This window comes from Arvicanthis niloticus, chromosome 13 (assembly GCF_011762505.2).
Source record: "Arvicanthis niloticus isolate mArvNil1 chromosome 13, mArvNil1.pat.X, whole genome shotgun sequence".
NCBI lineage: Eukaryota > Metazoa > Chordata > Mammalia > Rodentia > Muridae > Arvicanthis > Arvicanthis niloticus.
In genome coordinates, this window is record NC_047670.1 from 2,661,565 (window position 1) to 2,688,379 (window position 26,815).

At 39.7% G+C, this 26,815-nt stretch overlaps 1 protein-coding gene and 1 pseudogene across 3 annotated transcripts in view; one reads left to right on the top strand and one right to left on the bottom strand.

The window, feature by feature from the left end:
• Positions 1 to 14,470, bottom strand: part of Ca13 (carbonic anhydrase 13) — a 28,224-nt gene extending 13,754 nt beyond the window's left edge. Inside the window, exons 1-5 of one of the 3 annotated variants that reach the window (XM_076911207.1) lie at positions 14,244 to 14,470; positions 11,031 to 11,228; positions 5,736 to 5,854; positions 1,383 to 1,478; positions 4 to 66 (exon numbers count right to left, since the gene is read on the bottom strand). In XM_076911207.1, the coding sequence (XP_076767322.1) occupies positions 4 to 66; positions 1,383 to 1,478; positions 5,736 to 5,854; positions 11,031 to 11,228; positions 14,244 to 14,280 (513 nt within the window). In that variant the 5' untranslated portion in view covers positions 14,281 to 14,470. The remainder of the gene's footprint in view (positions 1 to 3; positions 67 to 1,382; positions 1,479 to 5,735; positions 5,855 to 11,030; positions 11,229 to 14,243) is intronic. The other 2 variants (XM_034516818.2, XM_076911208.1) reach the window with 2 other exon arrangements.
• Positions 14,471 to 14,608: 138 nt separating this feature from the next.
• On the top strand, positions 14,609 to 25,485 carry LOC117718655 (peroxiredoxin-like 2A pseudogene; annotated as a pseudogene).
• Positions 25,486 to 26,815: the final 1,330 nt, after the last annotated feature.

Sequence of the window (26,815 nt, forward strand, 5' to 3'; positions counted from 1 at the left end):
TACCTTTTCCTTTATGGAATCCAAAATGTCAGTGATCTTTTGCAGCTGAGGATTGTGTTCCCCAATCTAAAAGTGTAAAGTTTCAAAACAGACATAATTACAGGAGTAAACAAGCAACAAGCATTTCATTTCAATCCTTAAGTTTTCATTATTTTCTAAAAAGCCAGAGTCAGCTCAAAGCCTACAGTGAGTGTAGAACCTCTACCTGACAGGTTGATTGTGACAGAAGAGTCTGAACAAGATAACATGAGAATTGGTTCCAAAGCTGATAGTAATAGCTTCACATGTTGCAAACATGCATGTGCATGTGTGTGCATGTGTATGAGTGTCAGCCATATATATGTGGAAGCTCCAGGAGACCAGACAGAAGAGGGTGTCAGATTCTCTGGAGCTGGAATTACAAGCCCTGGTGAACAATCTGGCTACTATCTGAACTCTGGTCCCTTGGAGAGTATCAAGCACTCTCAATTGCTGAGCCATGTTTAAGATGCAGGTTAATTTGAGAGAAACCCTTTTTAGGAAATTGACTGACTATTAAACCAGCTGTGAATTTCAGATCCAGACTAACTGAGCTGCCCTCAAATCTTACATGAAATCTTAGATCTCCTACTTGCAGCCTCAAGTTTCTTAAAGTCCCAAATCAAAAGGTTCCACCCTGAAAAGCATATTTGTTGTAAATACACAAATACATAAAATTTATGCCTTTCATTAATAGGAACATTTTCAATCTACCAAAAGGTTTAAAATCCTTTAAGAGTCAAGCATCTTCTTCTGCTGTTCCTAGATCCTGTTACTAGTACCCAGACTTTATGGATAAAATCCTGGCTGCCTCTGCTTGGCACATCATTCCTAGTCTCAGCCTCTCAGCACCACTCCAGTTCCACAAGTTGCAACATCACACAGATAAAGAGGCATGGAAATAGTGCACACCCTGTAAGAAACTGTCCCCAGGCATGATGGCAGAACTTGCTGTTTACACGCAAATATTTGAAAAGAAATGTGGTACTCTTAAAAAAAAAAAATCAAAAAACAACTGATCAGTATTTCTGAGATGATTTGCCAATGTGGTCAAGCAAGTGGCTTAAGAACCATGAAATTGAATGTTCCTCTGTTCTAGGGCTCTAAATGTTGAAGTCAGGAACCAGAAGACCCTAGGTTTCTTCTTGGGACTTTAGCTGTTACTTCTGCTGCTTTCTTGCTGTCATGGAAGTTGCTACTCACATAGTCAACTGGCAATTCGAAAAAAAAAAAATGTGACTCTTTCCCCAAACTATTATGGAACATTTTAGTGTTCACTTCAAAAGGAAAATGCTAGATTTAGAACTAGTTTGCTATTTTAAACTAGTTGAATGGCTATTTAAAATCAAATAGTGAATTCTCACCTGTAGAAATACTCCCAGGACAGCCAGCCCATCAGACTCATGAGCTGCCTCTACAAAGCTGGGGTATTTGTCTGAATTCCAGTGGACAACATGGAGCTGAAAAAAAAAAAAAACACACACACACACACACACAACCTAGTTCAAACATTTGTATAAGCACAACAAGAAATGAAAAAGCTAATCAAGTGTTGATATAACTCTCTGATGCTGAATGCTCAAGTGCCTAAGGAATCCTTTGTCCAGACACTGACTTCATTTCCCCCTAGTCTACTCTTACGTAAAATGAGACCAGAAGGATTATGGGCTACTAGTTAGCTGTGAGTGAGATACCAGTTGCCCATAGAGCCTACTGAGGTGCTCGGGCTCTATGGGTTCAAGAAGTCAACTTCCTATAAACTGACAGATGAGAGTAACAAGGCTCCACGTGAAACTGACCTGTTAGATGTTCCTCATTACAATCTCCCACTTTTGTGGCTGGGGTTTTTGCATTTCCCTATGATAAACTACTTTAGATCCAGTCATATGCTTTTATTATTAGATCATTTGTTGAATGATAATTGCATACATTTGTGCGGTAGTTTGTTTTTATGTGCAGTTCTGATGTAGGGGTACATCATTCCCATGGTCATATTGAGCTGACTGACATAGACAGTTTACATTGTCTACCTTATACAAATAGACTCAGATCTTTTGCCAAGATATGATTGCTATGGGTCAAAAAGTCAACGGTATCTGAGCAAGAAAAGAGGCAGCTGGTGCTAGGAAGGACGGAGGGAGGTTTGAGAACTTGAGACTCTCGAAAAGAATCTGCCTACTTTACAACATTCTCACGTAAGCAGAAATTTGCAAAACCCAAAGAAAGCCTACTCCTTCAGCCACATGGGCATCAGAGGATCCCAAACACCAAGGAATATGAGAGAAGGGAGAGTAACCACATTGACTACTACCTCAGTCTGCTTGAAAGAAGGACAGAGAGAAGCCAATGGGCAATATTCCATGTCTAGAAGATTTAGTTCCTATCGTAAATGCTGCTGTTGGGGCCATGTTATTACAAGCAAGGACCTGAGGACACCAGGGACCACCTCAGACAAGAATTCTTGTGGATCTGCTTGGTAATTGAAGAAGGGACATTCATTCAGCCTTCATGTTCATTCCACCCTCAGAGCCTATTGTCACAGAGATGATTTAGTTTATTCAAGTAAATGCTTTCGTCTCCAGCCTTCAAAATCTTACTCCACATCTTATAGGCAACTAATATACTTTCTGGTTAGACAAGAATAATTAAAAAAAAAAAAGAATTATCACACATAATCAACTATAAAGTGATAAAATAGTGCAACAACCATGTACAATCAAGGGATACAAAGCAATATCCAGACAGAAACATACAAAGGTGGACTCTGTGTCATGTTAGTGTGAGATAGCTGGGGGAGGAAAGAACCCTGAAAACATGATGATGAAATAAGGCTCCCATGGTTCAGGAGAGATAAATGGCATTCCACTGTGGGGATGGGCCAGGGAGAGCACTAAAGTTGTTTCAGATGGCTCTGTGCCAGCTACAACTTCTTAAATAGCTCACTTAGTGAGAAATGGCATCAGTGGGTCAGGAACAAAACTGGTTATAAAATGAGAGTATAAATACAGAGAAGGAAGTCTCCTGTGTAGACATCCTTCTATTGGCTAAGCAACAACTGTTTGAAACATGATGAGAAACCAGAATAAGAAAATATGTTTTCAAAAAACTCCTCTTCTCTCCCACAAAGCCTTATAATACCTTTCAGGAGAAATTGGTATCACTTTTATATATTGGTGCTTTTTTTGCATTAAAAGTAAATAAATTAACAAACTCATACTTCCTGACTAAAAAGGACATTGATTTGAGATGAATGACAAGAAGCTCGCCCTCACAATAGTCAGAATAAGATTCTTCCCACCCAGCATAGTAGCACTCATCTTTAGTCCCAGCATTTGAGCACCCACAGATACAGGTAGATTTTTACAAAATTTAGGTCACCCTTATCTATAGAGTGAGCCTCAGACCATCCAGAGCTGCATTGTGAGACTGTTTAAGAATAAAACAAAAAAAAATATTTTTCCTTTTAGATGAAGTTCTTTCTAAATAATAGTAGTATTTAACTTCAGCATTTTAAGCTGAATGTTTGTGATATGCAAAATATTCTGCCACGTACTATGTCAAGAATCTACCACGAATGTGGAAATCTGATTTATGCTTCTCCTACATTTACGTGTTATCTTTTCATCTGTTCTGAAATAATTCACTTACAAAAAGAAATGACTCACAGTTTGAGAGTTCTCAGTATATGCCCCTGACTTTTTGCTCTCTGGCAAAGTAGCATATCACAGTTGCAGTGTCTGGAGGAGCAATACTGATCACCTCATCAACAGGATGTAAAAAAGTGAAATGATGGGGCAAGATCTTACTAACACCATCAAAAGCACATGGGAATGGCCTAAGAACTTCCTCTGAGGCGACTCCTCTGAGCTTCATCAGTCTCCCAATAATACTACCCTGGGGAGGAAGGCTTTGATACATGGGCTTGTGGGGGATAGCTCAGACCCAACATACAACAATGATGGATAAACCATAACTACATACAGTTTTCAATATGGACTATTAGCCTAATTCTTATATTTGCATGTGTATTGGTTACTTTCTGTTGCTATGATAAAATATCATGAGTTCCTCTTTAAAATCTAGTTTGCATCCACAGCTTGCTGGAGCTTGGCATCCTTGGTATAGGCAAGTCCTATTTGTGTGGCCCACCAAATATATCATGGGCCTCTCCTGTGTCTTCATAGTCTTGCCCAAATTACCATTGCTGCTCACCTCAACTCTCCCATAGCCATCTACTTTGTCTTCCTCCAGTCAGATATGTTTTAGATAAAGGAAAACAGAACAGGTCTTTGCTCTGCAGGACAGGGTCCACCCCTCTTTTTCTCTTCCCAGTACCAATCCTATAAAGAAAAACCTTTCTCTCTGTGAGCAAGCTGACCTCATTCCTACTGCACAGCTCTTTTCCTTGCTACTGCCCTTCCCTGGGAGGGCACTCTGAGTCTAGATTTTTCTCAGGGTGCTTTCTCCTTGATCATTTGGCTCAACTTACATACCATCCTGAAGAAGCCTTTCCTAACCGCAAAACCACTCTCCAGATCCCCCACAATCACTGCTGCCATCGAATAAACCACCTATCACTTTTTCCATCTCTCCAGAGGACAGAGCAGGCACTGCAACACAAAACACTTAGATAAAACTGAAATCTTGGATGGCAACCTCGAAGGCCAGGTACACATAAGAGTGAAAAAGAAGTTCCATTTGCCGGATTTTCTGAATGACAGAGCATTCTAGGTATCTAACTTCATCTCAGAAACTGGAAGAAGCTGAAGACAATGTGTAAGGCATGGTAACACTCAGTCTTGTCAAAGCAAACCACGGGCCAGGACTGTTTCCCTCAAAGAGTTCTCACTGAGACTTGGCTTTCATTTTGGGGTAAAGTTCAGTGCTACTTAATGGTATTAAAATGAGGTATATCACACTCTGTGTTTTAAGCAGAGGATTAGACTAGGCAGAGTATACCTAATGAATGTCATTATAACAAAAAGGAGCACCTTGTCAGCAAAAAGTAAGCATGATAATGATCGTTGTTTGTGGTGTTTATCAGTGTTCTGAATGTTGCTCAGAGGTTGCATTAGAAACCTGAAAATGCAATCTGGAGTTTGTGCCCTTACAGTTTGTCCCTAAGTGCCACTGCTGTCATGTACAGAATGTGAGCTTTATTTATTTCTGATTATTTGTCTGGATCAAATAGGCACAAAGCTGAACATAAATATAAATGTTTCTCTTCTCTCTGGCCTTTCAAAAAATCCAACAGATAAAGTTTTTTTGTCACAAGATATGGGTTGTAAATAAACTCATCATAATGTTTCCTAGCTGGATAAATAACTTACTGTTTTCTGGTCTCTGGTTTCCACCACACCCCCTCCAACAAGTACTTCTTGTTATTTTTGGTGTTATTGCCATTTGATGTTGTTTGATAAGATAGAATGTTGTCATATATCCTAGGCTGTTGGCCTGGAAGTCCTGATCCTCCTGTATCTGCCTCCCCAGTGCTGGGATCACAGGCATGTGACAGCATGTTAAGCTCAGTCTACTAATTTTAAATGTATAATAAATAGTAAGCTCTTTGGTTTGATTTAAGACTACGAAAGGCCCTGTTTGAAGCTTTCCTGCTGGGTTAGTGAAGCTGTTCCCTACACTGGGATGCCTGAGTAGCAAAGGCTCTGCTGGGACCATGAATGGCTTCTCATATTGATTAGGCAGTGTGTGTGGCTTACCTCTGCAGCATACCTCACTCCATCTACCACGTGCTCAGAGCCATGGTCATCTGCTGACCCCCAGTGCAGATGGAACTGCCGCAATCTATAGCTTCCAGTAAGAGGACCTCCACGCAGAACTAAATCCAACACATTTTAAAGAGTTATAAAATAAATAAATAAATCACATTTATACAATCCCATCAAAACCCAGAACTTCTCCCTCAACCACTCAGGACATTCTTGTTCTTACAGATGTGCCATTTAGTTTGCCAACAGGGATACAACCTTACATATACAAAGAGTGAAAAGGAAATAGAGACCACCATTAAATACTTGGAAAATCACAACATACACACAGACAGCAAAGAGAAAAGATTAGAATTCTCAAAACTGAAAATCCACTCTGTTTAACTGAGAGCAAGACAAAGTTTCTGAGTATGAATTTGAAATACAACAAAACAAAACAAAACAGTTTAGTGCTAGCTTGGGAGAACCTAACAGATTGTATGATTAGATACAGGCTCTGCAGGGTCTTAGACAAACTTTACCACAGGAGAGAGGGATGTAACAGCCTAAGACTGCTGTGAAAATAGAAGAAATGTGTGCAAGACACTTGCCCTCGCCTAGGACACAGCAGCACTAGAGATGTGCTACCTATTGCTACCATGGCATGGTTGTTGCTATAACAATAAAGACTGTCCTTAGACTCTATATTTGTGAGGAAGAAATGAAAGTATTTTTTAAAACTCTAAGATGTCTATTAGTCACTTTGGTGAAGTAAATTTCAGTGTTTTTCCTCAGCAAATATCATCTCTAAGACAGTCCTAAACTAGGCGTGGTGGCCCACACCTATAATCTTGGCACCCTGGGCTATCCAGTGCTAGCCTGTGCAACAAATTTAAGAACAAGAAAGGAAAGGAGGAAGGAAATGAGGGAGGGAAGAAAGGTAGGGGAAAGGAGGAGAAGGGAGAAGAAAGGAGAAGAAAAGAGGAGAGTCCTAAACTATTTCTACCTAATTCACTTGTCTGCTGAAGACACAGGGATGGAAAGGAAACATTGTATGCTGGTTGAATACACCATAACCATAACTAAACTCCAGCATACAACAGAATTGTGTTAGAAAATAGATACGCAGAGTTATCACATATTTAAATTATTCTTCAGAGTCTTAAATTTTAAAATGTATCTCTCCACCTTATATAAGAGAGATTTCTTTGTAATACATAAAGGTCGAGTAGGAGAGATGACTCAGCAGTCAAGTGTGCTTGCAGCTCTTCCAGAGGACCAAGTTCAGGTCTCAGCACCCATGTCAGATGGTACACACACACACACACACACACACACACACAAATAAACATCATAATAGCAAAAAATGGCTATTTTCAAAGCTCTATGAATAGTGAAAAAGACGAGACCACAATTTAGGTCAGTCTGTGTGAAACGGTACTTTTACTGTTTCTCCTTATACTGGGCTGCATGTATTAAAGCAGAGGCTAAGATCCTGCTATCACCTCCTAGCATAGTAACTGTCAGAGGAGATGCACAAATATCTGATGAATAAGTGGATAAGATATTTGATTTGTCTTTAAACAGTTTCAGCATGATTTCCCTAAGGGACACTAGCAATGTGTTCATTTATACAGCCTGAATTGATGGAGGATGGAATGGAAGCTAAAAGAAAGCAGTCAAGGGCTCTATTGTGCTTTTTTTTCTTCTTGCTGTTGCATAACAAAATCTGAGCTGGGTGAAAAGTCATTCCCTTGCAGATAGAAAGGAGATTAGAGAGCTTGAAAGCAGAATTGACTTTGGGAGGAGACTCAGGCATGCTGGCTCTGGAAAAAGAAAGTGATACAAAAGAAAGTGATACACATTGTTAGGAAGGCATCCAAGAATAATGGCAGTAGAGGTCACTGTTAAAGTTAGATTAGAAGGCTTTGTCCAGCTAAGCAGCATGGAGTATTTTACAGGTTCCATATTCATTCTGCACAGGTCAGTATTTCAATGAGTTTATACCAAGCAAATGTCTAATTGTGAAAAGGACCATTCCGTTGGAACGATTCTCCCCAAAAATCAGATGAGCTTAAAACATCTAGGTTTTTTAAGGAAAGCTAGTCTGTGGATTTCTTTTTGGTTTAGACAGACTGACTCATCACTCTCCTACTTCAGCCTCATTGTCAGAACTTGCCCAACAATGGAGTCCTGTAAGAATTCTGAGCACTTGGGAGAAAACTCCAAAAAAACAAGACCAGAGTCTTGTGGCCTCAGTTTCTTCAAAAAACACAAAACTGTTCTTGGAATCTGTTTATGTGCTTCTCCCAGGTGTGGTGGATGGGAGTGAGTTTACTTCAAATTACTCATTATTGCTTGCTACTGTGATCCTCTATATGCCTGTATGAAAAAAAAATATGTTTTTCCAAAGTGAGATTTGCACACCACACATGGCTTGCCCTTGTAATCAGATGCTTTACTCACATGACTCCCTTCAACATCAGAGTAAAAATTGTATGATGCTCTGAATAAAGTGGGCTGTTTCATGAGACTTTAGTCTGCCTCATTTATCAGCTCCATTCTCTCCAGGTCCACTACCAATCAGAGCAGTGAGTCTCTCATAAGGGAAGGGACTGCAGATGGGCTCCACAGTAGTAGGCAACAATACTTAATTTTAATGAAAATGATTCTGTGTTTTCACAGGACCAATTTTCATTTTACTTTCCATCCCGGATCAGTAAATAATAAACCATTGTCTCCATTTTATTCTTTAAAAGAAGTAATGACCTCTCCAAACTCATACCTCCTTTTTAATCACTATCACTTAGAATTTCCAAGGAGAAATCTCTTCCAAATAAAACACTAAAGTAAGAGGTCAAGTGATGCCACCTTGCAGTTAAAACATAGTGTGGGAAGTTCTGGAAGGAATCATCCCAGACCTCCGGGAAACCAGGGTCAGGTGAAATTAGTGAGATGAGTCTAGAGCAGCCCCATTTTGTCTCCCCTCAGCAGCCCCTTTCATATTTAGTGAATATTCTTCTGAAGAATTTTGTGCCCATTTGTCCCCTTTCAAAGGACTATTAAAGTTCTGAAGGACAGATTCCTGCATGTTAGCCAAGATGCAATGTTAGGCAAGGCCCAGCCAAGCACAACCTTCAAGGACTATGACAGCAATTTTGTTCTGGTGGTGTGTTCACTATCTGATAAAATTCAGAGTTAATGTTCGGTCAGGAATGGCCTTGTGGAGCTGGGGAGATGGCTCAGTGGGTAAGTGAAAGCATGTGAGCCAGTCAAAACCAAAGCCAGGGCTGGGAGTGGTGGCTCCCACCTTTAATCCAGCCTGGACTTTAAAGGTCTTCACTTTTAATCCAGTCAGCAAGGACTTCACTGGGTACAAACAAAACAAACACAAAAACAAAAAAACATCTAGATGTGGCCACGAAGCCAGTAACCCCAGTGCTGTGTGTGGGTAGAGTGAGGACAGGAGGATTTCTAGGGTTTCCAAGCTACCAGCCTGGATCCAGGTTTAATGAGAAACTCTGTCTCAAAGGAATTAAAGAGTCAAGGGGAGAGAAAGGGAGGGAGGGGAAGGGGCAAGAGATACAGGGAGATAAGAGCATCAGGACGGAGGGAGAGAGAGAATGAGAGACCTAGATTACTGCAGAACAAATTGAATTCAAGTTTTTCCCCCAATAAAAATACTAACATTCATAAAGAAAATGTTTTTGAAGAATAATCTCAATACTTTAATATTAGATATAAGTAGCGTTAGACCTTTTATGTTTGAAATATTATAAAACTATCCTGTAACAAATGTGAGTGGTAGCAACTTAATATTTAGAAGCTTCAGGCTGCTTTTCCAAACTATTTAGTGCATTACAGACACACATCTACTAACAAACTCACAAAATTGAAAGCTGGAAGTTAATAAAGTTGAGTACATATAATACAGCAAGTTTTTCTCTCTCTGCTTCACAGAAAAAGAAATATCATTGATTTTTCTTTATTTATTTTACACAGGCCTAAAGAAATATATCAGTGTGGTTATCTGACAAATGTGAAGAAGAAATTTTATAAGCTTACTACCCTCCATAAGTTCACTGGATAGGTGCTTGCAAACACACAAAGGACAAAAATGTTTTCCACATCTTTGCATTCAACTACATTTTTAAACATAGTATCATCCATACTTGGCAACCAATCGTCTCAAAGAGTATTGAGTATTCAAATATTCATTTTAAGTAAATAGTATTTTATCCGTCCTTTAGGTAATAGACTGGCAAGTGAATTAAAATTTTAATCTGTGAGTCCATTTTTCTATTGTGAAAGATATGACCCATGAACAAGTTAAATGTAATTTTTATTACAACTAATGAAAAATAAAAATAAGGATAGATGTTTTAAATGCTTCTGTTTTCAATTAAATATCTACTTTCTTTCTTAAATGTCCATTATTATGATGATAATGTATAAACTATGATAAAAGAATAGCTGATATATTTTATTTATTAACAAAAGCTGCACATTTTAATGAAAAGTATCCATGAAATATTTTGAGTAGAAAAAAATTTTCAGAGTAATATAGCATCAGTCTAAATATAACTTAAGAGGATAATGTAAAATAATATGGCGTGCATGTGTGTACATGTGTGGCTACAAATGTAAATGCTGAGGACGATGTGCTGCTGCTAACATAATAATAAACTGCAGAGACAGCCTTAATTTTTATCCTACATTTCTGTGTGTTCTGTTTTCTACACATACATATTATGATTGCAAGCACAAAAAAAGGATTTAAAAGGCAAATATCTAATCACTTTAGGTTTACAATAATTAGCAAAGTAGTTATGACTAAACAATTTCCAAACACAAGACTAGAGAAATGGCTTAGCAGTTAAGATTAAGAGTATTTTTTGCACTTGTCCAGAGGACCTAGATGTGATTCCCGGTACCCACACTGGGGCCTATGGCCACCATAAGCTTAGACAGCCACACAGTATACATCCATACAGATAAAAATAAATAAATCTAAAAAGAATTTCTAAAGTTTCCATGAAAAGAAAATTATTTATGAAGTACTATTAAACTTCAATATTTTCATCATTATGTAATAATAATCTAAGACCGATATGAAAATATTCAGCGTACTTTTTTCTACAAATTTTCTCTATTATTTTATGGTAACATTATCTTAAGTTTTAAATATGTAACATTTGAATTCAAATGAAAAACATGCTTCAATTCTGAAATTTACAGAGTGAAAAACCAGAGAGTAAATCTAACCATCCAAAGTCTTACCAGAACAAATAAACAAACCAAGCCTACCTGATTTGTCCTCTGTGTCGTCAAAGTCAACGTTGAAGGAATGGCCACTATTGCTGATGATTTTAGCTGAGGCAGGATCGTACTTGATACTGAGAGGTCGGAGTGAGGAGTCGTATTTTACTTCTTTGGTTTTAATCTCAATTGGAGACTGCTGATCACCATCAGCAATAGGGAACAATTCATTCCAGTGAACAGGACCTGAAATTCATAGGACCAAAAGCAAAGGGCTAAGTAAGTTCTTTATTCAGCAAATCAAAACTGGTAACAGAAGGCTGGAGCCTCGGCTTCTTGGATAAAGTGCATGCAGCACAAATGTATGAGGATGAGACTTTAGATCCTCATCCATACTAATGCCAGGTGGGTGTGGCAGCTCACTTGTAATCCAGCATTTAGGCAGAGACTTAGGGTGTCCAACATAAACTGACTAGTTAAACTAACTCTGAATCTCTGACCTCTAGCTTCATAGAGAAACCCTGTTACAATTCATAAGGTGATAGAGATCAAAGGAGGAAGAGGACCAAAGTCCACGCACAATATAACATTCATACACACAGGCACACCACCCACATTTACAACCCTCTGGAAAAATAAAAATAAAAAGATTAGCAAAAGTACGATCCTCATTCTCAAGACTCTGGTCTTATATTTTAACCACGACTAGTGTTTTGTGGGTATACAAAACATTTTATTTGCTTTAAATTGTTTTCAGAATTAAAAATGTGCCTTATAGATGAAAGAATATTTACATTTCATACAATACCTGTTATATACAACTGATCTACCCAAGACACACACAAATCTTACACAGAGCAAACAAAATGGCTATGCCCTGTCAGAAAATATAACATTGTTGCTCACTTTAGTTTTGGGGGGAAAAAAGCCACACCATGAACAAATGACAATACATTCTGCTTAAAAGGTGTCCTGTGAATCAGATACTATGGGTCACAGTGATTTTCCATTAAAAATCCTCAGAAGACATTATAGAAAGGGCATTATGTTTTCTTATGAGATAATTTTACTTGTGTTTCTGTGTGAGTACTCTTTCTGCTTACAATTTTGTTTTCTCATTTAATATAGAAAGTCTTTCTGTCATGGCCACTGCGTGTGAGTTACTCTAACAAGCACTAGATTTCAAACATCAATGCATGAGTCACAACATGCAAACATTTTTACAACAAGTAAGGGGCTGCTTTCTCTTCCTAACCCCTTATGTCATTATTCCCAAAGGCTTCTCAACCAGGCCTCTTCTTAGAGAAGTCAAACCTACCCAAAATAAAGCCACTGCGACTGAATAACCAATTTTATCTATTCACTGGTACTATTGTGCTGCTTTAAATAGAAACACTTTTGCAAGCTTTCTAGAACACTCAACTTTAAACTCACTTAAACATGGTTCTTAAGTGAAAGGTACATGGTGCTGCCTCAGTGGCTTGAGGAATTTTTGAATATCCATAGTGATATATAATGTTCTGTGATGTCACATGGCCTAAACCAGTAAAATGATCAGAGGTTAGTGGAAGAAGTAACGAGCTTGTTGGGAACAGGCACCTGTCCCAGAGCTCCAGCTCCCGTTCCGTGTTACTGCCAGTCTCAGCTTAAGTTCACCTTAATCTGTTCGGTCACTGGATTTTGCCAATGACTAAACAAGAAAAAAAAAATGTTTAGTCAGGACCCAGCTCATCCCAACCCAATCCTGACAACATAATCTCATAATCTAATTTCAAGGTGTATCCTCTGAAAATCACTGTTTCTGTGAGAAAAGAATGGTTCTAGGACTCCTAGCTAGAGTGGAAACTGGGAGCTGGAGAGAAGGCTCGGTAATTAAGAGCAGTTGATACTCTTGCCAAGGAGCTGGGTTCAATTCCCAGGCCCACATGGAGGCTGCCACCACCAGTCCTGGGTGATAACCACAGGTACTAGGCATACATGTGCTGCACAAACATGCATGCAAGTCAAAAACTCATAAACATATTCTAAAAAGAAAATGAATAAATCTTTTTTAAAACTTAAAAAAAATGAATAAGATGTAAAACAACTCCTCATTATAATGCCCTTTCTATGTTAAATTTTTAAATTTTCTGGAAAATTTTATTGAAACCAATACTTTGTCTACCTATTAGGGCACAATCAGTACCTGCTGGCTAGTACAATCTTCTCCCCAACCACAGAGAAGGTTCCACTACTGGCACCTACTAACTGCCAAGTAACAACAATAAAAAATGATTTCATCAGGGACAAAAATGAAATGTGTGACGATTATCTTTCAAAAACACAAACTAGAAAGTAATGAAATACAAGATTGCTATGTGGCTTCCATCAAAAAGGAACTCACCTATATTATAAATGTCATTCTTAAAAGGCTAAACTTCATCTGATGCCATTTTTAAAGTAACATTAATCAGCACACCCTCAAGCAAGCTACAATAAAAAATGAATTTTTTCCATCCGAGGCAAGAGGATGACCACAAGTCTAAACTACGGAGTAAAGATTCGTCTCAAAACATAATAAGGGGAAAATAAAATAAAAGAAAGAAAAACTTTCCGTAAACGTTCATAAAATGTACTGTAGAATATTATCCTATCATGTATATGCTAATTGAAGTTTTTGATATTATTATCCGCAAACTCCATTTTGAAGACTATGATGCTTTTCCAGTTTTTCTTTGCAATTCTTTTGATTAATTACTTGAAGCAATCAGTTCAATAGTCAAACAAGAGTATGTCTTATCCCTAATACACTTACGCAATGACGGAAAAGTACACATCTCTTTGCCGTGCTTATCAATAAATACACTTAATACCACGTTATAATTTCTATAATCATTTGCTAAACCTTGGTCGCTGAAAGGATGAGTATGGTAGGTAGGAAAGGAAGGCTGAGAACAAGCCCCAAGTAAACTTCAAGTATGCAAATTACAAGTTACCAAGATTGCTTCAACAGCGCCTGGAAGACGTCCCGTGACCTAGTGTTCAGTGCTCATGAGGCTCCGAAGTTGTCCTTGTTTCCTTACGTTTCCTTACAAATGAGTCATCTGACTTCTGACCTCTTGAGCTTTCTCTGGACAGCATGAGCTTTCCCAGTGAAGGTGAATGAACGCCGCAGTCCACTTGGGAGAGCGCAGGCGGGGACCAGGCTCCTGGCCCCCAAGACGCCACCCGGCTCAGAGCTCCCGCAGGCCCCCACTACCACGCTCTGGAGCCCGCACTCACCGTTGTGCTCGCCGTATCCCCAGCTCAGCCTCGCCATGGTCCTCGATGAAGAGCCTGTGGCAGGGACACTGTGGACCTGTGGCAGGGCGCCGGCTCCAAGGAGTTGGGCGGGCCTGGGTGGAGGGCGGGGACGCCCGCACCCCAAATTGGGAACATGAAACCCGAGGGCAAGGTCGTCACCCGCAGGGGGCGCCCGAGTGAGGAAAAGGGTCTGTGCTCAGCAGCCAGAAAGGTTTCCAATGGAGATTTTCTAACTTCTGGGAAGTCCACCCCAGAAAGGCCCTTCTGGAAATGACTCACCCAGGCAGGAGCTGCTGGCTGGAGTTGGAGATCTTGTCTGGGAAATGCAGGGAACCTTGATGGAGATGGCAGTGGTGATTACACACGCACACTCATCAGTGCTGATAGCGGTAATAACTACCACTTAAAATAACAACTACTAGTTACCAAGGGCTCACCTTCCGCGCCAGCCCTCCCTGCCCCCACAGCTGCATCCTTTGCAGTCTGCATTACTCACTTCCCTGATTCCTTTTTGCTTACTCCAGCATCTTGCAGACTTGGCCCTGCATAGAAGAAACCAAACTTACTGGATTCTTGGTTCTTAACTCCACTGCCGCTCTGACCGTGCAAGAAGGAAGGTGTTCAGACGAGATGTGTGTGAGTTCCTAGTGAACAGTAAAAACTGTGACCTTCGACGATTGTTCTAGCTACCTGAGGGTTTGAGTTGTGATCAGTTTCTAGTCCTGATTATGGACCAACTAGTTTAAAGTCCTTCTTGATGAACAAGATCCTGCCATTAAAATACAGTGAGTGACTTTTTTTTTATAATACCATCTCATTCTTTCCCTGCTATTGCTGCTGCAATATGCACATTGCTGCTGCATGAAATAAGAACCCAAGTCACTGGAGAGCTGTGTGGTAATCACTGCAAAATACATGCCACTTAATAATAATCCATTTAACTGTGTGTATTGATGCCCCATTAAATACGTCATATTGCAGCCTGTTCCTCAGAATAAAAAGCAACAAAATGGGTTTTCAATAGAGTATTAAACTTAGTAAGCTTAGCATTCCTCCTGAATGTCAGCGAAGTACTGGTTTTGGGGTTTTTTGTTCTCCACTTTCTTGGAGAATTGAGTTCAGTTTTGGTAATAACTCAGTGTGAAACTTATAAGAATACAATTTAACTCACATAAATATAACTAAATAATATATAAACATACTCACTTTTATCACAGAGGAATACATGTAGTTTGTGCAGGCCTGTGGGGTGGCTCAGCAGCTGCCCTTCAAGTTTGACCGCCTGAGCTCAACTTCTGAATCCACTCAGAAGTGGAGGAGAGAGTTGATTCTACGAAGTTGTTCTCTGACATCCACATGCATACCCTGTCATGCAAGTACCAGCGTGCGCGCGCTCACACACACATGCACACACAAAATAACAACAATAAGAAATTCTTTTAAAAAATACATCAGGGCCAGAGAGATGATTTGGTGGTTATGGGCACCTTTGCTCTTGCAAGGACTGGGATTCATTTTCTAGCATCCACATGGTGGCTCACAACCATCCATAACACTAGTTCCAGGGATCTGACGCCTTCTCTGGAACTTTGTGAGCACCAGGCACTTACAGAGTACACATACATAGATGTAGGCAAAACACTCATACACATAAAGCCAATAAGTCTAAAAAAATTAAAAGAACATACATACACTACTTCCTCAGTACAAATGGTACTTTTAGCAAATGGTACTTAAAGCCTTTATGTGTTCTGCACAGTTTTGTATATTTTTTATTTAAAGTAGCTTAAACTCACACATCTTCGAGATAAAGAGAGCTGACTATGTATTTTATATGCTCACGTACACAGTATACATGTGAATGTATTGTGTGCCCTATATATATTTAAGATTATCATCTTGAAAAAGTAAACTTAGGTGTGTGGTGGCTAATCTTGGCTGTCAACTTGATACATTTGGGATGATGGAACCTCAAATAAAGAGTTGTCCCCATTATTGTTGATCTGACCATGTCTCTAGTGGTGTTTTCTTGCTTGCTTACTGATATAGGAGGGTCCTGCTCACTGTAGTAGGACCAGCACTAGGCAGCTGGGTTTGGGCTGTATAAGAAGGGTAGTCTGGGAAGAAGCCAGTAATTGCATTCCTACATAGTCTGCTTCAAGCTTCTGCTTTGGCTTCCTGCTTTGGCTTGGCTCCATAATGGGCTATAACCTGTAAGCTGGAGGGTTTTTCTCAGTTTGCTTTTGGTCATGGTATTTATCACAACAGTAACAACAACAGGTATAAAAGAAAGGTAAGTAGGGCACTAGGTTACTCAGCTAAATAAGTACGCCAGTTCTGCTTCAAACCTGTGGGCACAGACTTTAATTGTTGGGGCCATAACTACTCATAATATCTGTCCTAGTTTGCTTTCTATTGCTGTAATAAGCACAACTAAAAACAACTTATAGAAGAAAAGATTTATTTAGATGGCATATCCAGACCCATCCTGTCATTGAAGGCAACCAAGGCAAGATCTCAAGTCCAGAACCTAGAATCATGAACTGAAGCAGAAATCACAGAGGAATGCTGTTTACTGGTTTGTTCTCCATTGCTTGTTCAGCCTGCTTTCTTACACAGCTTCCTGCCCAAAGGTAGCACTGCCCCACATAGACTGAGGCCTCCTGTATCTATCACTAATCAAGAATATGCCCCACTTGGCATAGCCACCAATCCGGTGGAGGCATTTTCTCAGTTGATGTTCTCTCTTCCTGTATGATGCAAGCTCGTGTCAAGCTGTCAAAAAACTAACCAACACAGTATCTGTGCAGTGACAAAAACTCACTGTTTCAATGAAACACTTTCCCCAGTATTCTTACCTCACAACAAGTGCCCATGCTTTAATCCAGACAACTTCTCTATGAAGTAATGCATCTTCGTCAATTTAAATGATTTTACATATCACAGTAACTACTGTTCTAATATTAGTTTCTGATAACAGATAATAGTTGCCCAATGAATGGATAAAGGAGTAAACAAAAGTTTTTGAAGAAGTTGGAATGGAAACGTTTTTGAATTCTTCTTTAGGTAGTCTGTTCACTTTTCCAAACCTGCAGTATGTAATTTAATGGGGGAGTCTCAAAGTACTACCTATAGGAGATGGGTTAGATATCCCAAAGATATCTGCATGGTCACCAGCCATCCAGCTATGAGAAACATACATAGAGCCAAACAACTCCTTGAGCAGTATGGAGTGAGTCCTGAGACATACTAGTGAGGAGGCAAAAAATTGAGAAGGCAAAAGAATGTATGTAACATATGTTCGATCTATGGAAAAAGAGAAATAAGGTAATATACATTAGCAACTTTTTGAAAAATGCCTCTTAAAGATTTAGTTTTATCTTAATGTATGAGTGTTTGCTAGCTTGTGTGTGTGTATGTGTGTGTGTGTGTAAGCATCCGTGTGTGTGTGTGTGTGTGTGTGTGTGTGTGTGTGTGTGTGTGTGTGCACATGCACATCACATGCTTGATGCTGGGAAATCTGAAAGAGAATGCTGGGTCCCTTGGAACGTTAGCTACAATTGTGACTTGCCATGTGGGTGCTGGGAACTGAACTCAGGTCTTCTGAAAGAGTAGTAAGTGCTCTTAAATTCTAAGCTATTTCTTCAGTCCCACGAAATAGCTATGGAAAGATAAAGTCACAAATTAATACAACTGGTTTCTCATATGAAGCAGGTGTGAACAGAATGGATGTATTAGTAAAGCATGAAACTGTCCGATATATCTTTTTGCTATTTAACTATGTTTGCATTTTGTATATAAGAAAAGAATGCAATCAATGAGGAATGGTTGCACATAAGAGGGTTCTAAATTTCAGTGCATCTGGTTAAGTCAGTGAGTTCAAGACCACTGGAAATACTACAACATCTTGATCCAATAAAATAGAAAGAGAAAAATAAAATAAAGGCATGTAAGATATTTCAGTGGGTCAAAGTGCTTGCTGCCAAGCCTGATGATATGAGTTGGATCTCCAGAACTCACATGGTTTAAGGACAGTATTGACTCCCTCAAGTTGACTTCTGCATATGCATGCCAAGACACAGACTCTCTCTCTCTCTCTCTCTCTCTCTCTCTCTCTCTCTCTCTCTCTCTCTCTCTCTCTTTCTCTCTCTCTCTCTCTCACACACACACACACTCTCTCTCTCTCTCTCTCTCTCTCTCTCTCTCTCTCTCTCTCTCACACACACACACACACACACACACACAATCTCTCTCTCACACACAAATACATAAATGTAAAAACTAATTAATAAAATGAAAGAATTTTAAAACTCTAAAATTGGATTCACAGGGAAACAATGTCTATTGTATATTGAACTGATTGTAAGTATACAGAAGAAATTGTAGTGTAGCTCTTGGTGTGCAAAGCTTCAGCAGCAAATGCACTAAGAGCACCTGGACTAACCAGGAACAACTACTACAATTACTACTGGAATGTTTTTAGTAGAAATATTAGTTGTAGGATACTGAAGGTGGTTTTGCCTCTATTATAAGACAAAGAAAATGAACAAAAATATTGATGCAGAACTATGATGGTCACTCTGGCTCATAAAACGTGAAGGTGTGGAAGCTAAGAAGGGATCATCTATGTTGAAAATCCTGTTCACCAGAAGACACTAAAAGTGAGTCTGGGCAGTAAGACAGGGAACAGTAAAGGGACAAGGGGAGGGAGAGGACCCTCTCACCCTGGAGTCTGATTGAAGTCTGACTGTGAGGGAAGAAGCAAGCCCAGCACAGCTAAGTCTTTGCTGAGATGCTTGTCTCCAGAAAGACATTCCTTTCATGTGGAGATAGCAAAGAAGTATGCTGTAATATGCTGTAATAACAGTGATCCTAGCTCAAAGCCTAAAGTATGGCCACACACTGCCTTTTTAGTTTCCCCCACTGTAAACCTGCCATTCTCTATGAATCTCACAGATAATACAATTACATAAAAGCTATGAACTAATTCTCTTGAATTTTGTGTAAACAATTGGACAAGTGACCTAAAGTAAAAAGTCCTGATTTATAGGAATTTAAGCTTTAATACCATTTTCCAGCTACAGTAGTTTATAAAAACCAAAAATGATTGAATGTGTTTTGTGTATAGACTTGTATAGCTTAAAAAGAATAAAGCTCAACTTACATTAAGAATTCTATATTAGAAACTAAGACAGAAAGCCAACAAATGTGAAGGAGATGTAGCATGTAGGTACAGCTTTGATGAAAGAAAATACGTTTGGACTAGAAAGTATTTTATGTGGTAAAATAGAGTTTTGTTCTACAAATAAAATATTGCCCCAGACTAGAAAGAGAGGCAAGGACAAAAGCAGATGCTTAAAGTGTCTGAGTTTGTAAAAGGAATAAAGGTTTGTGAAGGATAAAACTTACAGATACCATAGATATGACTAATTGATTATTAAAATTTCTAAGGTTAAAATTAAATGCAACAATATAAAAGTAAAACCTAATTCTATATAGAGAGCAATAAGATTGTCTTAAAATGATGATCTGTTCCTAATGACATTTATAAAAACAAAACAACAACAACACGCACTAGCTTGGAAAACAAAGATTGTATATGTTACCAAGACACTTACTTAGGTTTTCTCCTAGTTTGTCAGATTATTAACTGTTTGGGGCCGACTTTTAGCAGAAAGCGGCTATTAGCTTTGCAGCCATCTTGAGCCATATACCCTGACATGAGACTTGGATTACAATAGCCTACAACAGCTGAGCACACTCTGATAATCTTGGTTTAGATACCTTGAGATTAAAGGTGCGTGAGATTAAAGGTGTGTGAGATTAAAGGTGTGTGACTTAAGAGTGTAATTTAGAGATAAGATTTAGAGACAAGACCTAAGGGCATGATTAAAGGTGAGACCAAAAAGCGTGGCTTAGAAGTGAGACATATAAAAGGCAGAGACAGAACAGAACAAAGAACCAGACACAGCAGAGAGAAGACAGGTAGCAGGCACTTGGAAGAGAACTTGGAAGCAGTAACTTGGAACTTGGAGGGACTAGGAGCTAGGGACTAGGCACTAGGAACTCAAGACTTAGGACTTAGACGGAAGAATAAACGGGATTGAATTACACTCTGTCTGGTCTGCGTTCTTTGAGTCTGTCCTCACTCTCGCTCTTGCTGAACCCCGACCCTTGGACTGGAGCGGCAGCTTGGGCCGGGATACAGTGGCCGCCCAAACGTGGGTCGGCCCGGGCCTCAACATTTTGCTTGGGCCGCGACATTTTTTGGCCACCCCAACGTGGGGCTAGTGAGGACCCCAACAATTAACTACTTATGAGGCAGAGTGTTAACAAAGTCAAAATGTACTTTAAAGTCTTTGTTTTTTCTAAGCTTTAAGTATGCACTTTCAGTAATTAAGATTAAAAGTACTGTTTCTTCTTCAAGTCTAGTATAACTGACCTTACATGCATTCAATATTCATTCTTGAAGGCTGAAGTCAATTCAGATAAAGAGACTAAGAGAAGGGCCAATATTGTGGCCCTTGATTCAAGTCTTCTAGGTCTCAGGAAATGATTGCACACCTATAAAAGGCCTTTCAACTCTGGCAGTTTACTCTTCAGAGCAGTCTTAGAGACTAAGCTGGACTCTAGCCATTCTGCAAAGAAAAATCACTGCAGAAGAAAATGTCCTCAGTTTTCCCATGGAGGTCATACAGTTAGCAAGACACTGTCCTCTCCCAGTAGATGACGCAACTCATAGTGGAAAAATAAAGGCGCTAAGTGGCTCCTCTGAAGTCCTTAAAAGTAATCCCTAAGGAGATGCAGCTGGACTTAACAGTAAAAAGAAGAAAGGTAATTTGAGGTCCTTACTTGCTCTACATATACAACAGGATAGCAAAATTCAGACTGGAGTAATTAAAAGTGATACAATGCAAAATAAGGTACAATTTCAAAAGGACTCTGGATACTATTCTAGCTGTTATGGAATCTAGTCATGGAATGATCATGTAGCTTCCATTTTATGCTATCTGTAGGGCTTCATTTGCCATATTAAAACTCTTACTAAATATTCTAAAAATACTTTATTTAAATGACTCAGCCTAGGGAATTTTACTTAAGTCTGAAGAAAGAAACAAAACAAACAAAATAGCACAATTTTACAGAATTGTGTAACCCTTTTAAAGTAGGGGCTTTACATACCCCTGCTTTGTACTATTAGTAAGATGGAAAGCTACATGTATGTTCCAGATAAATTCACTAATGTCTCATCTGCTTTAAACAATCTACAAAACGGTAGGGAAATTTTCCCCTAATTAATTGATTGGCTAATAAAAACAACAAGAAGCTAATAGTTGGGTGAAAAGGAGGAAGCAGGCCAGGTCTGAGAGAGGAACAGGGAAGACAGGAGGAAGAAACAGCCTTTTAGCGAGGTGGGATGTAGAGCAGGAACTGTTAAACCTGGTGGCTGCTTCCACCACCTGAAAATTTCCAACATAGAATAGTTGAGGTTAGGACAATAGATTCCACACCCATAGGTTGTGTCATCTGTTAATTTTAAACTACGGTTGTCTGGTGGGACTGGTTAAACCTGGTTGGCTCGGGTGGGCAGGAGCAAAAGAACATAGCCAGGGCGAAATTCTGCCAGGATTTGAAATGAGATTAGGCAAAGGACCAAGCTCCAGGGGAGAGGTAACCACAGCTGAGCGCAGGTTGGCGAGAGCAGGCACACCACAGCTGGCCTTGAGGACTGAGAGAGCTATCTGATAGTTCTAGAGAGGCAGAGCTAACGTTTGTGGGAGAGGCATTGGCTAGGAAAAACACATGGTCTTAGTCCCGGGCTATACCCTATGAGTGCATAGCCACCTGTAGTGTGGACCATTTTCTTACAACTGCACACTACACAGAACCAGATTCAAGCCTGCTGGGTTTAGATGGAGTGGGTTGGCTCAAAGGACGCTGAGACAGATTTCCATTGTCTAAGCAGTTTCCTGGAAGAGTTAGTAATACTGAGTAGGCAGACAGAAGAGGAGCAAAAGCACAGGAGGGACTCCAAGGAGCACTTAGGCCCTTGCTCCAGAGAGAGAAAGTGTGACGGTCTGTGAAGAGAGTCCGAATGCACATGGCAGAGGAGGGAACGTCTTTTCAGACGTTTTAAGGATGAGAGAGGTTCAGAGAAAGAGCCTACAGCCAGGCTTTCTCACTTTCCACATCAGATATCGTGGTTCTGAGAAGTCAGCCAGGTCAGGACTGACACCAGGCCGGTCAGCATCTATGAGTAGGTCTGAAGAGAAGCTGAATGCTAACAGTACATTTTGACAATCCCCACCAGGCACTACTATTTTTTTAGTATTAGAATTAGGACTTCATATGCCCACAAGCAAATGTCTTGTCCCTTCTGTAATCTTAGTAGTGATTCTATTAGCCTTCAAACTTTGTGTGCTGCTTAATGGCTGTTCTGATTTTATCTCCTCTTGTTTCCACCTACCTTCAATTTCACATACCTGGGTCCCTTCACTTGTTCTTTGAGTTTTAAAAGTCAGCAAAAGTGTAACTCTATGTCCCATTTCAACAGTAAGTATTCTGAACAACCCAGGACCCATCTCAGAAATTATTTTAAGGACTCATCTCTTGAGGGAAAACTGTTTGATAGCATTAATCCTGCAATTCACCAGGAAAAAAAAAATCAACTCCATCATTTTGGATCAGATTTAAAGCAACCGTTTATTAAATATTAAACACTGATTAAGGGATGGACTTTAGTCAGGACTATTCCCTGAAATATCCCAGTTGGAATGGTCTCATGCCACATGTTGCAGGTGCTTATGAAGACAAGCCTATAGGCCTCTGTATTTTCCCATGAGGCTTTTGTTATATCCCAAGAACTACAATTCCCAGCATTCCAGGAAGATACCTGGTTCCTGAGCAGGTAGGAGTCATAGGTTAATTTTTGAGAATTACAATATCAAATTAGATATTAGCAGGCTGGGAGCTTAACTGGAACTGGGACTCTCCATAATAAAGAGCTTATAAAACTGAGGATAGTAATTCTAATTACTAATCAGAAGAATAGATCCTGAGTCTTATCTCTGGCCCCAAGGTGGTGGGGGAATCCTCATTTCTCTGAAGATCATTATTAGATAACAACTATCCAAACCTGGCTTTAGGAGGATCTCATTTATATTGTTTCTGTGTAGTGGGTCATTTTCTGGTAATTTGATAGCATGACTCCCGGATATTAAATCAAACAATCTTGTTGACCGCCTGGATAGGGTACATCTCTCAGGAAGACATACTTGTTCTAAGACTGGAACTAAAAATAAGCCTGCCTAAAATGAAGATCGGAAGAATGGTCCCTTTGACAATTGTCCACTTGTTCTAGCTTGCTTTTTATTGCTATTGTAAGAAAACCACAACCAAAATCAACTTAGGGAGGAAAGGGTTTATTTTGCCTTATACTGTTATAGTCCAGCATGAAGGAACATGAAGAACTATAGCTTTATAGTCTAGTAGGGACTCAAGCTCAGAACCTGGAGGCAGGAACTAAAGCAGAGATCATGAAGGAATGCTATTTACCACTTTGCTTTCCATGGCTTGCTCAGCTTGCTTTTGTGTGTAATCAAGAACTGTTTTTCCTGGAATTGAACCACCACGGTGTTCTCGCATCTCCCACATTAATCTTTAGTCAAGACAATTCCTCCACTGACTTGCCTACTGGCCAATCTAATAAAGCATTTTCTCAGTTGAAGTTCTTTTTTTCCAGAAGACCATAGTTTATGTCAAGCCAGTCAAAAAACTAACACACAACACTTACCCTTCTACAAATAATATTTTTCAAACAAGGGATGAATATTTATGAATGACCTCAATAGTCATCTCTTAAAAGTTCCCTAAATAAAGGGACAAAGAGTTGGCTTGGTAGTTAAAAAGCACTTGCTGCTCTTGCAGAAGACTGGATTCAATCTCCAGACTCTAAATGGCTGCTAACAGCCATCTCCAATGTTCCAGAGGATCCAGTCTGCTCTTCTGGGTGTTATATGCATGCCTCTCTATGGGTACTGCATTCATGTAGTGCACAGACATCTATTCAGGCAAAACACCAATCCTTGTAACATAAAAACAAAACTTTGTTTTAAAGAATCTTCTGGAAGATTCGTTCTTAATATACTCTGCCTATCTTCTACAGTATATCCTTTTGTTTTTCATCTGAATTCTGTTAAGCAGATCAGAAGAAAAGATCAGAGGGAAGTCTAGACCAAGACTCTGGTAACACAAGATACTCTTCAAATTATGCCTTGTCTTCATTAAGTCCCGTGATTTGTGCAACTGGGACTGAGTAACCATAGAATTATCTTATAGTTTATTATGGCATCTATATTGTACAGAGTTCAATTTCTTTACTTTTCTATTTCTAAAACAATAGGATTGCAAAATTTAGGTCTCCCAGGGAAAACTTAATTCTTCCAAAGTTGCTTAGTCCCTCGGGCCCTCAACGCTGTGCTCCAATGTAGAAGGAGGCAGGAGGCACCTGAGTCTGCTGGCGCAGCTCAAAGGGCTGGTGACATCCACAGAGGCTAGGTCCTTGGGCCACAGGACCCAACTTTCTTCATCATAGCTATGTGGTCCATCAGTGTGAGAGCTGGGGGCCGCTGCTTTGGCACTGCTCCTGGGCAACACAGACATGTTTCTGTCCAAGCCCCAGAAAGTGGCATTGGAATATTTGGAAGACATAGCTCTGAAAACACCAGAGAAATAACCAAGAATACCTATTCAATGCAAAGCAGCTATGGGGAAAGAACGGGGCTATGATTATGGTTGTGCGAAGTCCAGGCTGCTTCCTCTGTATCCTTGAAGCCCAAGTTGAATGAGCTAAGTGTTCCTCCCTATGCTGTGGTGAAGGTGCCAGTGAAGAGAGAAGGACTTCCAACCTTACTTAAAAGGGGAAATCTTTTTGGAGGAAAAGAAAAAAATCCTATGGTCCAGAGAGGCGGAATATGATGTTCATGGCCCTCATCCATTTAGGGTGTGTGGTACAATTCCTTCTGGGCCTGGACAGGAGGTAACTCTGGAAACCTGGAAGGCGAAGGGTTCATCCTCAGGAGTTTTTCTGATAAGATCTGGGAACCAGGACATTATTCTTTAGCACGGAGAAAAAGAATTTGGAGACAGAGTGAACTCACTATCTCTTCTGGAAGCTGTAAAGAAGATCAAGCCATAGACTCTGGTCTCAAAGAAAAGGTGATCATGTACATCTGCAGGTTGGGGAAGAATGAAGCCTGTGCAGTGTTCACCAAATGAACTATACTTTCGCCATGGTCCCCAAGAGCTAGGAAACCATCTCACCATATTTACTAGAAATTGACAATGTGTTTTAACACTGTCTTCTGTTTAGGCCCAGTAGGGCAAATAGGTTCCAGACAGAACTGAGTAAAATCTACCAGTGAGAGTTATTTGAGGAAATATCTAGAAAATTCATGGCTTAAAGTTTACTGCTACACCTTCTTTCAAAGGAATATGTCCTGAGTGCTGGTATATGAAGCAAATTTTATTTTTTTGCCTACTTAAAAAAATAAATCTGAAATCTGAGAAAAGTGGGGGAAGAAACAGGTGAGTGGTAGAACAAATGTGAGTGGTAGAACAAACCTAACATGCACAAGGCCCTGAGTGGAAGTGGTTGGCCTTGGTGCCTGAAAGTTTGGATTTCCTAATGTAGGGGAGTTGGAGAGAAGGGAGGTGGGAATGGGAGGATGGTGAGAGCACACCCTCATAGTAATAGGAGGAGGAGGGATGAGGTAGGGGGTTTTGGGGAGGAATGGGAGAGAAGATAACATTGAAAGGTAAATAAATGAAATATCCAATTAAAAATAATGGGTCTGGCAATTGTAGCTGAGAAGTCAAGACTTGTCAACAGTTTATTACAAGTCATTTCGTATAATCCTCAAGGACAAGGTATTGTGGAAGAGGCCAATGGAACTTTAAAAGGATTGGTGAGACATACTGTTGCTGAGACAAAGAATGATGCCAACCTGTGAGATTGCTGAGTGCCCTGACAAGGGTGACTGGGGCACTGTATTGGACATATGTTCCTGACCCACCTTTGCTTGACTATAGCCCAGATGGGACAAACTGCTTTGCCTCAAGTTTTCAGACCTTGTGGGATAAAGAATCAAAAAGAGAAACTATGTCTATTGTATTCTTCTTAAAGGTGCCCAGCTATTAGGACTCAATCATGTGCTGGTCAGAAATCAATCCAATATGAGAAATAACAGTCTACTTTTGGAAAACTGGATCTGGACTTTGTCAGGATCATATTTGGAAGCTAGCTGTAGCTCGGTATGATGTCACAATAGCAAGACATAATATTGGGACAGGATCTGGATTTCAAACTAGGGTTAGTGCATGTTCTAGGGCTCTTTTAATTGTCAAGCTAAAATTGGTTTAGTCTCTTCTACAGCATTCATTGTAAGTTGCATGGACTGTATAATTTCCAATTATCTGGCATGTCTGTTATGGGGGTCTATCAATCAGATTTTGTATCACTGCCTTGAGTTTTAGAAAACCTTGATTCTCTG